The sequence below is a fragment of the Schistocerca gregaria genome, chromosome X, assembly GCF_023897955.1.
Source record: "Schistocerca gregaria isolate iqSchGreg1 chromosome X, iqSchGreg1.2, whole genome shotgun sequence".
In the NCBI taxonomy this organism is placed as follows: Eukaryota; Metazoa; Arthropoda; class Insecta; order Orthoptera; family Acrididae; genus Schistocerca; species Schistocerca gregaria.
This window is the reverse complement of record NC_064931.1, coordinates 173816488-173830506: the sequence shown is the minus strand read 5'-3', so window position 1 is coordinate 173830506 and position 14019 is coordinate 173816488. Positions and strand designations below refer to the sequence as shown.

The 14019-nt window shown below is 44.0% G+C and overlaps 1 protein-coding gene across 1 annotated transcript in view; it reads right to left on the bottom strand.

Moving 5' to 3' along the window:
• LOC126298975 (uncharacterized) overlaps positions 1 to 14019 on the bottom strand; it is a 974877-nt gene that overhangs the window by 316819 nt on the left and 644039 nt on the right. Inside the window, exon 14 of the mRNA XM_049990596.1 lies at positions 5735 to 5915. Within this exon, the coding sequence (XP_049846553.1) occupies positions 5735 to 5915 (181 nt within the window). The remainder of the gene's footprint in view (positions 1 to 5734; positions 5916 to 14019) is intronic.

Below are 14019 nucleotides of genomic sequence, written 5' to 3'. Positions count from 1 at the left end.
ACAAAAGCAATACGCCAAATTTGATAGATAAAGTACATTGATTTCAGATGATTCATCTATCAATAAGACGGAGTCTAATTCTGACGTAACAATGCATGCTGCTGCTGTTTCCCGCCCAGACAGTCAGTCTACGATTGATACAGACACTCCACAGAACACAGATAGCAACATTCTTGCGAATATCAATATTTCTTTCAATGACGAGGCCCAACATTCCAGAATAAATGTTGTGGATTCCGCTCACGGACGATCAACATTTTCTTCAGAAACTGCAGACGTTACTGAAAACACAGACAAACACTCAATTCATCACCCAACGAATATTACGACTTCTTTGCAGAATAATGACCTTGGACCTCTGCCTCAGCAGTTACTACAAGAAAACAACAAAATACTAGCAAATCGCTTGGTTTGTGAAACCAAAAGGAAACATCGATCTGCTCAAAGCGAAGTAGAGGAATTAAAGTAGTTAAAGAATGTCACTACAAGGATCGAAGAAATTGCAGCTACACAGACACTGTTAGAAGAGTAGACTGAGGTTGACGAAAAATTGAAGAAAATCACTGACACATGTCGCAAACACATGGATTTAAGTATTTAAAAGCTTCACAAGATAGTTCCGAGCGCTGCGGTTACAAAATACAACACTTAGAAGCAGAAACAAAACAGGGTGACTTCAGTACAAAAGAACAATTCGACACTCTGAAAGCAGAGTTACACAAATTACGCAAATCGTGTAAAACGATCATTAAGCGAGGTGGCACAGTGGTTAGCACACTGGACTCGCATTCGGGAGGACGACGGTCGAAACCCGCGTCCGGCCCTCCTGATTCTGGTTTTCCGTGATCTCCCTAAATCGCTTCTGCCAAATGCCGGGATGGTTTCTTTGAAAGGGCATGGACAATTTTCTTCCCCATCCTTCCCTAATCCGATGACCTCGCTGTTTGGTTCTCTCCCCCAAATCAGACAACCAACCAGCAGACGATCACTGTGATGGTACACAGCCAATACGTTTTACTGTTACAGAAGAAGAGATAAGCGACTCTGACAGAAGGCAGAGCCTGTGAATGAGTATCTCAAAAACGGCGAAGCTGGTCGAATGTTCACGTGCTACTGTCGTGAGCATTTACGGAAAGAGGTAGAAGGACAGTGAAACTACCACTGGGCGCTAAATGGTTGTAGGAAGTCAATAAAGTGTTGGTCCACTTCTGGTCCTTGTGGAAGCAGTTATATCTCGCGCAGGATACGGTGGGCGATGCTAAGTGACCAGTTTTCGTCCAAAGGGCTGGGCGAGTTCATTCGTTTGTTGGGAAGGGGAGGCCGATAAGTGTTTTCCACCTTTCGGCCGGTCAGCGATGACAGAATGGAGGCGCTCACCCTGCGATCTTTCTCACATGATTTTACAGAAACTATTAGGCAAAAAATTTCAGTTTTGATTTACTGATAGCTTTATATTTCAGGTTCATGATGACGTGCCCATCATTTTGTTAACGGTCGCAGATACTCTGATATTTACGCGAAAATAAGACACTGCGCGAAATTCGGAAAAGTGTGCAATGAAAAACAGGGGTCGCTATTATTTTGCGTTTGGTACATATTATATAACGTGTTGTTGCGTATGAAATTTAGCTATCATATTGTATTTTTCTTTAGTGTTCGGTAGAGATGCCTATCTGTCACCATTCTTGAGAATACTGAACTGATCTAGCACATTCATTTGCGATCGCGCCGCGCCGCGCCAGAGTGAAATATACACAACATTCCTTATATTTCATAAAAGGTTTGTTCAAAAATGGTTCAAATGGCTCTGAGCACTATGTGACTTAACATCTATGGTCATCAGTCCCCTAGAACTTAGAACTACTTAAACCTAACTAACCTACAGACATCACACAACACCCAGTCATCACGAGGCAGATAAAATCCCTGACCACGCCGGGAATCGAACCCGGGAATAAAAGGTTTCAGATATCCCTTCATGCTTTATGTCTTCCCCGACGGCCGTGTCATCTTTCAGCAGTATAACTATCTCGGAGCCAGAACCGTGCTACAGTGGTTTGAGAAGAATTACAGTGAATCCACGTTGAAGTATCGGTGACCAAACTCGGCTGATGTAAATCGTATGAAACTCGTCAGGGTCGATATCGGGCGGTATTACCGCGTACGGAAATTAGCGACCCGTTATTTACGCGAATTACATGACCTGTGCGTAGGCATCTAATGCCACATACCTCCACAAAGGGACTGATGACCTTAGATGTTAAGTCCCATAGTGCTCAGAGCCATTTGAACCATTTTTGAACCTCCACAAACTTACCAACAAACTATCAGATCCCTGATACGCAGAATCAGTGATGTATTTCTTTCTAAAGACGGACAAACAAGCTATTAAGCATGTCGTCATAATGTTTTGCCTCATCTGTGTATACAGTTGCGGCTGCCCCATACGAAGAGGCCGGCCGCTGTGACCGAGCGGTTCTAGGCGTTTCATTCCTGGATCGCGCTGCTGCTACGGTCGCAGGCTCGAATCATGCCTCGGGCATGGATGTGTGTGATGTCCTTAGGTTAGCTAGGTTTAAGAATTTCTACGTCTAGGGGACTGATGACCTCAGACATTAAGTCCCATAGTACTTAGAGCCATTTAACCAACCCATACGAAGAACACTTTGCACAAAACACGGCATTTGATTTCTCGTAGATGAGTATATCCGATGTGGTCGGAGTCGCAGCTCAACTTTACGTCATAGTGCCGCTTTTCTTTTGCATTCAGCGAATCCAAACACGGGGTGCGTATCGGCCAACTTTTGATCACTAAACCAGTCCACAGTACTGCTCTGTATCACTGTTAACTCACAACTGACACTGCCAGAAAGCAAAAAGCTAGGTAGAACCGAGCAATACTGAATACAAACTTGAGGGCAACATATTAAAAAGGGCATTACTGTTCCAGATTGAATTTTCACTATGCAGCGGAGTGTGCGCTGATACGAATCTTCCTGGCAGATTAAAACTGTGTGCCAGACCGAGATTATCAGTGCTGACAGCTTTACTTCCACTAGTAACTCTCTTCCTAGCTTCCCAACATCACAGAAGTTCTGCTGCGAAACTTGCACTGTTGGAAGAAAGGGAATTCTGGAAACAATCTTGAAACAAACCTGCAAACAATCCCCCAGGCTGTGGCTAAACCACGTCTCTGTAATATCCTTTCTTCCAGAAGTTCCTGCAAGTTTCGCAGGTAAAATCCTGTGCTGGCTGGAAGGTAGGAGAAGACGTACTGGCTCAGGTACAGCTGTGAGAGGTGCTGACGTGTGCGTGGGTAGCTCAGGTGGTAGAGCACTTGCCTGCGAAAGGCAAAGTTCCCGAGTTCGAGTGTCGGTCTAACACACAATTTTGATTTGCCAAGAAGTTTCATCTCAGCGCACTCTCCACTGCAGAGAGAAAATTTAATTCTGGGAACATCCCCCAGGCTGTGGCTACGCCACGTCTCTGCAATATCCTTTCTTCCAGGAGTGTTAGTCCTGCAAGTTCCACAGGAAAATTTCTGTGAAGTTTGGAAGGTAAGAGAGGAGATATGGGTGGAAGTAAAGCTGTGAGGATAGGTTCTGAGTCGTGATTAAGTAGTTCAGTTGGTTGAACACTTGTCCACGCGAAAGGCAAAGTTTTCATAGTTTGAGTCTCGGTTCGCCACACAGTGTGAATCTCCCAGGAAGTTTCATATCGATACTACTGTTGTCAACAGTAGGTACCGCAAGCGAATGTAAAGAAGACGTACAGTGCATAACGTCGACATTTGCACTGTTGTGCATTATTTTCCCTACAATACGGATACAAAACTAACTGGAGCAAGAAACCAAACGAGATTCAATAACTTCATAACGAGCCGCGAGAGACCACGTATCAAAAAAAGTTCAAATATGTGTGAAATCTTATGGGTCTTAACTGCTAAGGTCATCAGTCCCTAAGCTTACACACTACTTAACCTAAATTATCCTAAGGACAAACACACACACCGATGCCCAAGGGAAGACTCGAACCTCGGCCGGACTTGCCGATCAGTCCATGACTGCAGCGCCTAAGACCGCTAATCCCGCACGGCGACCACGGATCCCTGTTACCAAAATACTCAGAAGGTCTGCTTGAACGACCTCTGAAGATTTGTCAGTTTAGTTTGGTTCATCTGTAAAGTGTCAGGCAAATCCAACACCTTCCATGAGAACCCTGAAATGATAAGCAAATCCAGCAGTGTCACTTAGCTCCGAATAAATCGCGACATTAAATTAACCAAAGTAATACGATTAACGAGTGAGCAAATGGAATACCACAGACTAACACAAGAATGCCTAAATCCATGTCATACCTTCCCACCGTGACACAGACGCAGTTCCGAGGGGAGAAACGAGAACAGAAGCCGAGAGCAGAACCGTGTTAAGGTAGAAGGCCCTACGATAAGGGACGGACACCCACGCCGCCAGCCATCCGCCAGGACCACCCCCCAGCCCATGTTAAAAGATAGAGCCCTTCAAAAGAACAGTATAGATCTTACGATAACACTAAAAGGACCACACTAACTGCAAGTTTTAGCGTGAGACTTTTTCGCGTCTCTGTTACGTTGCAAACGTTAAAAACATTGCCCCACCACGAAAAGTATAATGTTTCTCATTGGATAGGCAGAATTTTTGTAGGCGGAGCTTAAGGTTAACATTGAGACACTGATTGGTCAGTTGAAAACAAAGCCAGATAACTTTTTTAAACCAACTTCGGTAAATTGTAGTAAGGAGAAGTTGGGAGGGAGTTGCTTCCGAGACGGCGAGCTGTATGGAGCTGTGCCGCCCGCCGCCCCCTGACACTGCCTAACCAATGACAAGGTAATGAATGCATGCGATGCTGCATAACAGCGCATAAAGCTTCACTCAGAACTGCAAAAGTCTCATCTGTTACACCCCCTTTTTACGTAATACTAGTGTCGATCGTCAATTGAATCTCATGGTATTCACATTTGCTACTTGAAGTAAAAATCTGAAACGCGATAATTTTTCTATTATATAATTATTGAGAAGCCACATCAGCCACTGTAATTTACGACAAGTTAAATAAGTAATTAAAGATAATTGAGGGCCACTGTAGACCATTTTGATAGTTTTATCTTGTGTGAAACTTAATTTAAACCTAGATGTGATATGGAATAGATCATACTTAGATCCATTATAGAACTTGGAAACCCATTCAGGGAATATTCGTTCACATTTCCTGTGTTAAAACATTTCCTTTTATCAATGGTGCAATTTATAAACAATTTTTTGTGAGTAGAATAAAATTTCCAATGGTAAACTTAACTGCTTTTTCGGCGTTATTTTACCAGCTAACTAAAAATAGGAAAGCCTTGAACCCCTTCCACTAAATTTAGTTAGTATTAAGATTCTTTAACAGGGAGTGCAGTGGATCTGACGCTGAAATCATTAAGTATTTGGTTATATCATCGCTAGTCTCACTGAACTCTTCTAAACTCTACATGTCATGTGTGGTCTGGCGTCTCCTTACCAGCAACAGGTCCCGGGTTCAAACTAGTTAATTCCCTAAAAACACGCCAAGAGCGTCGTTGCGCGAAAGTGGTAGGGAGACACGACTTAGAACAAACAGAGACCGCGCAGAATGTTAGACATCCTGTACGTGAGGAGGAAGTTGTGAGTTGTTAAAGCGTGCAGAGAGTGCGGCAAAAACAAAGTGTGTGACGTACATCTGTCGTTGTATGAGGTTCTGCCAGACAGCCTTGAGCTCCGGCGTCGGAGCCCTGAGCACGATGGTGCGCCTGCGGATGTTCTTCTTGGGATGGCGGCTGAGCTCCGGGCCACAGCCGCCCACCGCAGGACTGGCCGCGCCCTCCGCGTTGCCGTCCAGCAGCAGCCGGAACTCGGTCGCTGTCACACATGCACGCACACACACTTTCCGTACCACCGGCACCAAAAATGTTACGCTCTTAGAGCACACCTCCGTCTCTAATGGCAACACAAATATATAAATCATTATTTGTTCAACTACAATTACGTTGTCTATATTTCTAAATGGGTTACCAGTTTCACGGTAGGTTGCCTACCTAACAGCTTTCAGGGGAAACAACAACTTGATTTTCAGTATTTCATATGATTACTGTGCGAAATTAAAAAAAAATTAAAACACCGTCATAATCTACTCATTGAGAAATATAATCTTACTTTAAAGGACTTCCTCAGAAACTCAAATGTTATACACTACTGGCCATTAAAATTGCTACACCAAGAAGAAATGCAGATATAACCGGGTATTCATTGGACAAATATATTATACCAGAACTGACATGTGATTACATTTTCACACAGTTTGGGTGCATAGATCCTGAGAAATCAGTACCCAGAACAACCCCCTCTGGCCGTAATAACGGCCTTGATACGCCTGGGCATTGAGTCAAACAGAGCTTGGATGGCGTGTACAAGTACAGCTTCCCATGAAGCTTCAACACGATACCACAGTTCATCAAAAGTAATGACTAGCGTATTGTGACGAGCCAGTTCTCGGCCACCATTGACCAGACGTTTTCAAGTGATGAGAGATCTGGAGAATGTGCTGGCCATGGCAGCAGTCGAACATTTTCTGTATCCAGAAAGGCCCCTACAGGACCTGCAACATGCGGTCGAGCATTATCCTGTTGAAATGTAAGGTTTCGCAGGGATCGAACGAAGGGCAAAGCCACGGGTCGTAACACACCTGAAATGTAACGTCCACTGTTCAAAGTGCCGTCAATGCGAACAAGAGGTGACCGAGACGTGTAACCCATACCATCAAGCCAGGTGATACGCCAGTATGGCGATGACGAATACACGCTTCCAATGTGCGTTCACCGTGATGTTGCCAAACACTGATGCAACCATCGTGATGCTGTAAACAGAACCTGGATTCATCCGAAAAAATGACGTTTTGCCATTCGTGCACCCAGGTTCGTCGTTGAGTACACCATCGCAGGCGCTCCTGTCTGTGATGCAGCGTCAAGGGTAACCGCAGCCATGGTCTCCGAGCAGATAGTCCATGCTGCTGCAAAGGTCGTCGAACTGTTCGTGCAGATGGTTGTTGCCTTGCAAACGCCCCATCTGTTGACTCAGGGATCGAGACGTGGCTACACGTTCCAGCCATGCGGATAAGATGCCTGTCATCTCACCTGCTAGTGATGCGAGGCCGTTGGGATCCAGCACGGCGTTCCGTATTACCCTCCTGAACCCACTGATCCCATATTCTGCTAACAATTATTTGATCTCGACCAACGCGAGCAGCAACGTAGCGATACGATAAACCGCAATCGCGATAGTCTACAATCCGACCCTTATCAAAGTCGGAAACATGATGGTACGCATTTCTCCTCCTTACACGAGGCATCACAACAACGTTTCACCGGGCAACGCCGGTCAACTGCTGTTTGTGTATGAGAAATCGGTTGGAAACTTTCCTCATGTCAGCACATTGTAGGAGTCGCCACCGGCGCCAACCTTGTGTGAATGCTCTGAAAAGCTAATCATTTGCATATAACAGCATCTCCTTCCTGTCGGTTAAATTTCGCGTCTGTAGCACGTCATCTTCATGGTGTAGCAATTTTAACGGCCAGTGTAACTAACAACCCGCAAATTACCCTGACTGTATTTGAGAATGAGAGCACTTAGCGACTTGCAAGTAACTTTACACATAATACATCATTTCAGGCTCATAGAACCATACGAAACTATTTCTCGCCGAGACTGCCCCGCCAAACCCACATAGTATGATGAACGGAAGAAAATATTGCTTACTACACTCCAAGACATAAAAAGAACGATCCACCACGAAGGAAGCATCATAAAGCGATGGAAATTGGTAGATGTAATGTGCATGTTCAGAAAAGCAAATGATTACTATTTCAGAAAAAATGGATGATTTATTCAACAGAAAGAGGTTCACAAACTGAGCAAGTCGATAAGCTATTGGTTCAACTCTGACCCTCATGCAAACATTTATTCAGCTTGGTATTGATTGGCAAAGTAGTTAGATGTTCTCCTGACGGATATCGTACCGTATTATGTCAATTGACGCATTAGATCGTCAAAATCCCCTGATGGTTGGACGGGGCTATCCATGATGCTCCAAACGTTGGGGTGAGATCAAACGATCATACTGGCCAAGGTAGGGTTTGGCCAGCACGAAGACAAGCAATAGAAACACTCGGAGGGTGTGGGCGTGCATTATCTTGATGAAATGTAAGCCTAGGATGGCTTGAAATGAAGGGCGTAGAATATCGCCGATATACCGTTGTGTTATAAGGGAGCAGAAGATGACAGCCAGAGCGGTCCTGCTATGAAAGGAAATAACACGCAAACCATCACTCCTGGTTGTCAGGGCGTATGGTTTCTTCGTTGGTCATCGGGGCTAACTTGGAAGCGGGACTCATCACTGAAGATAATTCTACTGCAGTGAATGAGGTTCCAGGCCGGAGACGTGTCTGGAGCCCCTCCGGACAACAGTGGGATATCAAACTGTCTGTCGCCCACCATACAGCCCGACAACAAAGGGGTGATGGCCTGGAGTGCCATTGCTTTTCGTAGCAGGACCTCTTGGTTGTGATCCGCGGCTCCCTTACATCCCAGCGATACGATGCTACATACCAGTTTGTTGCCCTTCATGTCAAACCATCCTGAGCCTACATTTCAGCAAGGTAATGCCTTCCAGCACACGGGGAGAGTTGCTACTGCTTGTCTTTGCGCTTGCCAAACCCTACCTTGGCAAGCAAGGTCACCGGATCTCCCTCCCCAATTGATAACGTTTGGAGCATTATGTGTGTTGCCCTCCAACCTGCTCCAATATTTTATTATCTAACTCTTTAGTTGGATAGAATGTGGCAAGATATTCCCTACTAGGAAATCCAGTAACTGTATCAATCAGTGCCAAGCCAAATAACTGATTAGGTAAGGGCGAGAGGTGGACAACGCGTTATTGACTTGTTCAACTTTGAAAACTCTTTGCCTTGAACAGATCACCCAATTTCTCCGAAAGTATAATCATTTGTTTGTCTGTTATGTACAGTCGAGGACAAAACGAGCGACACCCCTCGCCTTTTCGTTATGCTGATCCGCACAGCTTTAAAGTCTGCTACACAGCATAACAGGCAAGGTGGCGAAGTGCTACTAACACACTATGCACAGGCGTGAAATTGACAAAGTATCCAAACTTTGTCAGACTGTTTTCAATCATATGTAAGACTATACGAGGGTTGGAACTTAAATAGTGGCAACTATTTATTCACAACCGAAAGAAAAGAGTTACATGTTTGCACCTGTTACTGTCCTTCAAAGTAGTCACGAGCATTGTGTAGAACCCGTTGCCGTTACTCGCTAATAGCAGTATTTTGTTGTTTAGATAAACATCCCGAATGATTGTCACATAAGCGGTGACATAGAGGTAGAAAATTCATGTTTTAGAGTCCATAAAGCTCTATGCAACAGAAATTGCAGATCATTTTGCTATTTTCATTGCGAAATTCATGTCTGGGGTAATAACAGAGGGTTTTTGCCTGCGTTGTCTTCTAGCGTAGTGAAAGGTGTTTGCTACTGCAGGGGAGATCTGGTTTGTTTTTGTTTCTAATCTCGATGGAGGCAGATAGACTATCAGTAAAGTAATTTTAAGAAATTTTCGCGCCCCCAATACGTTTTATTTCTATCTTTATTCTGTACTGGCGCCCTGTGGATATCAATATGAAACTCTTGTAGAATTTCATACTTGTTACTACCTTCCTTTTTCCGCTTCTGTCAATAACTGAATTGACTTACGTGTGGCACTGAATGATTTTTAACTGAATTTTGTTATGAATGTTCACGCATTGCTAAATTTGCACACTTTCATGGTAGGTCAGCAACGGTAATCCACTATGACTGGTCTGAAAGTTGACATAAACCGTTTCGCGGCCGAATAAGCATAATATTTTGCTAATTCGCAACGATCTGGGGTACTTTGTCTTACTAGAACAGTTATGTTATCTCGATAAGCTGAAATTTTTATTAGTACAGTTCATACTAATTTGCGTTTCTTCTTTCATTTATATCTTATATTTACGTGTTGTGTTTAACACACTAATCAGTATTAATAAAATCTTACACATGATTGAAAACAGCCTGACAAATTTGGGATAGTTTGTCAATTTCACGCATGTGCATAGCATGTTGGCAGCACTTCGTCTCCTTGGCTGTTATGCTGTGTAGCAGCGGATCAACATTACGAAAAGGCGAGGGGTCTCGCTCGTTTTGTCCACGACTGTACAACACAGCTACCGACTTCCGTCCCATTCGGATAATTTCATCGTGGTGTCTTTTTTTGTGTTAAAGTATACACTTTCGCTGTTCATGCAGTAAAACTTTTCAGTGTCAGACCCAAGGTTCCAATTTCTCACTTCCTTGCTACAAACTCTATTCGCAACACATTTCGCAGACAGTGGCCACGTATACCACTGGATATACCTGCAAAATTATATCATTCGGCAGCGCACAGTTAAGGAGATACGACGTTATAAACATTGAGCTAAGTAAAAATGAAACTACAGGATGAACTTCTCTAGAGATACAAGTGAAATTGTGCACAAATACGTGTGAATTATGTTAATTGAAACGTCATTCATGATGTCACAGTTTTTCACGCATCTAAGTATTTATCGTCATATCTCCTGAACTACACTATGTGATCAAAAGTATCCCGACACCGGGCTGGAAATGACTCACAAGTTCGTGGCGCCCTCCATCGGTAATGCTGGAATTCAGTATGGTGTTGGCCCACCCTTAGCCTTGAGACAGCTTCCACTCTCGCAGGTTTACGTTCAGTCAAGTGCTGGAAGGTTTCTTGGAGAATGGCAGCCTATTCTTGACAGAGTGCTGCACTGAGGAGAGGTATCGATGCCGGTCGGTGAGGCCTGGATCGAAGTCGGCGTTCCAAAACATCTCAAAGACGTTGTATGGGATTCAGGTCAGGACTCTGTGCAGGCCAGTCCATTACAGGAATGTTATTGTCGTGTAACCACTCCGCCACAGGCCGTGCATTATGAACAGGTGTTCGATCGTGTTGAAAGATGCAGTCGCCACCCTAGAATTGCTCTTCAAAAGTGGGAAATAAGAAGGTGCTCAAAACATCAATGTAGGCCTGTGCTGTGATGGTGCCACGCAAAACAACAAGGGGTGCACATTACGACCGTCTTCAGCTGTAAACGGTCTCTGTCAGTCAACATATGAGGTCGACCTGTACGCTTTTGTGCTGTACGTATTCCTTCACGGTTCCACTTCACTATCACATTGGAAACAGTGGATCTAGGCATATTTAGGAGTGTGAAAATCTCGCGTACAGACGTATGACACAAGTGACACTCAATCAGCTGACCACGTTCGAAGTCCGTGAGTCCGCGGATTGCCCCGTTTTGTTCTCTCACGATGTCTAATGACTACTGAGGCCGCTGATATGGAGTACCTCGCAGTAGGTGGCAGCACAATGCACCTAATATGAAAAACGTATGTTCTTGTGGGTGACCGGACACTTTTGATCACATAGTGTATGTTTCGGATAACTGTATAGTTTTGTACGTGCACCCCATAGAATAAATAGTGATGAAGTAATAAATCAAAACGTCATGCATAATGCCACTGTTTTTCACGCATCTCAGTATTTGATGCCCTGTAGTTTCATTTTTGCGTAGGCCAATGTTTATGACGTCGTTTTTCCTGTCCTATGTGTCGTAAAATGATATAAGTTTAGTGACACGTTCAGTGGTGTATATCAAATTAAATCGGCTGACGCTGAGGGAATTAGATTAGGAAATGAGACACTTAAAGTAGTAAAGGAGTTTTGCTATTTCGGGAGTAAAATAACTGCTGATGCTCGAAGTAGAGAGGATACAAAATGTAGACTGGCAATGGCCAGGAAAGCGTTTCTGAAGAAGAGAAATTTGTTAACATGGAGTATAGATTTAAGTGTCAGGAACTCATTTCTGAAAGTATTTGTATGGAGTGTAGCCATGTATGGAAATGAAACATGGATGATAAATAGTTTTGACAAAAAACGAATAGAAGCTTTCGAAATGTGGTGCTACAGAAGAATGCTGAAGATTAGATGGGTAGATCACATAACTAATGAGGAGGTATTGAATAGAATTGGGGAGAAGAGGAGTTTGTGGCACAACTTGACTAAAAGAAGGGATCGGTTGGTAGGACATGTTTTGAGACATCAAGGGATCACAAATTTAGCATTGGAGGGCAGCGTGGAGGGTAAAAATCGTAGAGGGAGACCGAGAGATGAATACACTAAGCAGATTCAGAAGGATGTAGGTTGTAGTAAGTACTGGGAGATGAAGAAGCTTGCACAGGATAGAGTAGCATGGAGAGCTGCATCAAACCAGTCTCAGGACTGAAGACCACACACACACATGTAAATAATGTCTAAAGACTGTGCCATGAGTATGGTTAGTAGTACAAAAGTAATCAATTAAAGCGTCGTGCTTCTTGCCGCAGTTTTACTACATGAACAGCGAAAATGTAGCAAGCGATAAACTTTTTTCCTTGTATCACATTGTGGGGATCGCCAACGAGAAAAAGTTTCGCAAACCTTTGAATTTATCTGTAAAGTTTATTTCAAGTCACTAAACGATCTCATCCTCTGATACTGAATGACTTAATCATGCGTATTCGCGCGTCGTGAGTTGCACTACTTTTTCACACCTCTGATAGCTAAGTGAGTCTACCTCCACAGCCATTCTTTTCAGAACAGTAAGTGATACGTGTACCATGTTCGGTTGAAATTGTCCAGAGGCCTAGGAGGAGATGTAACACTTACATACATACAGACAGGCATGTAAAGGGTGTTTCACACCTTTTGGGTCAAACAGAAACAGGTAATAGTGTGTCCACAACCGATTATATCGAGATAGGAAAACAATGGTCTGCAACACATATGTATTGTGTTGTGGACATACAGATCATACACCACTTAAAAACAACACAGCTCATAGTAACTGTTCAAAGTGATGACCGCCAGTCTCAATACTTGCCTAGCAGTGGCTGATGAAGTTATGCCGCACCCTCTCAAAGATTCCTGGTGTCTGTTGTATTAGGAGCGAGGCAGCTTGGACGCTAGCAAGCATGTCTTCATCCGTTTCTATGGTGGTTTCATACCAAGGTCTTGACGTTATCCCAGAGAAAAAGTCCAAAGGTGTGAGATCCGGCTGGCCATGGGACAGGATCTCCCCTCCCAATCCAACAATGAGGGTACCTGTTATTCAGGTGCTCGCAGACATTAACATCAAAGTGGGCTGCTGCACTGTTGTGCTGAAACCACATCCTGTCGCTGACAACAAGGGGTACAATTGTAAGGAGCTGTGGCAGCACATCTCTCAGAAACACCACGTAACGTGGACCAGTCAAACAGGGAGGCAGCAGATAAAATCCTATTAGTAGATCTTATTATGCAGTGTACACTGTGTATGTTCATGACACATTAAACAAGCACTTCCGCCCACTGATTCCCTGTCTCAATATAATCGGTTGTGGGGCTACTATCACTTGTTTCAGTTTGACCCAAAAGGTTTGAGACACCCTGTACAAGTACACTACTGGCCATTAAAATTGCTACACCACGAAGATGACGTGCTGCAGACGCGAAATTTAACCGACAGGATGAAGGTGCTGTGATATGCAAATGATTAGCTTTTCAGAGCATTCACAGAAGGTTAGCGCCGGTGGCGACACCTACAACGTGATGACATGAAGAAAGTTTCCAATCAATTTCTCATACAAAAACAGCAGTTGACCGGCATTGCCTGGTGAAACGTTGTTGTGATGCCTCGTGCAAGGAGGAGAAATGCGTACCATCACGTTTCCGACTTTGATAAGGGTCGGATTGTAGCCTATCGCGATTGCGGTTTATCGTATCGCGACATTGCTGCTCGCGTTGGTCGAGATCCAATGACTGTTAGCAGAATATGGAATCGGTGGGTTCAGG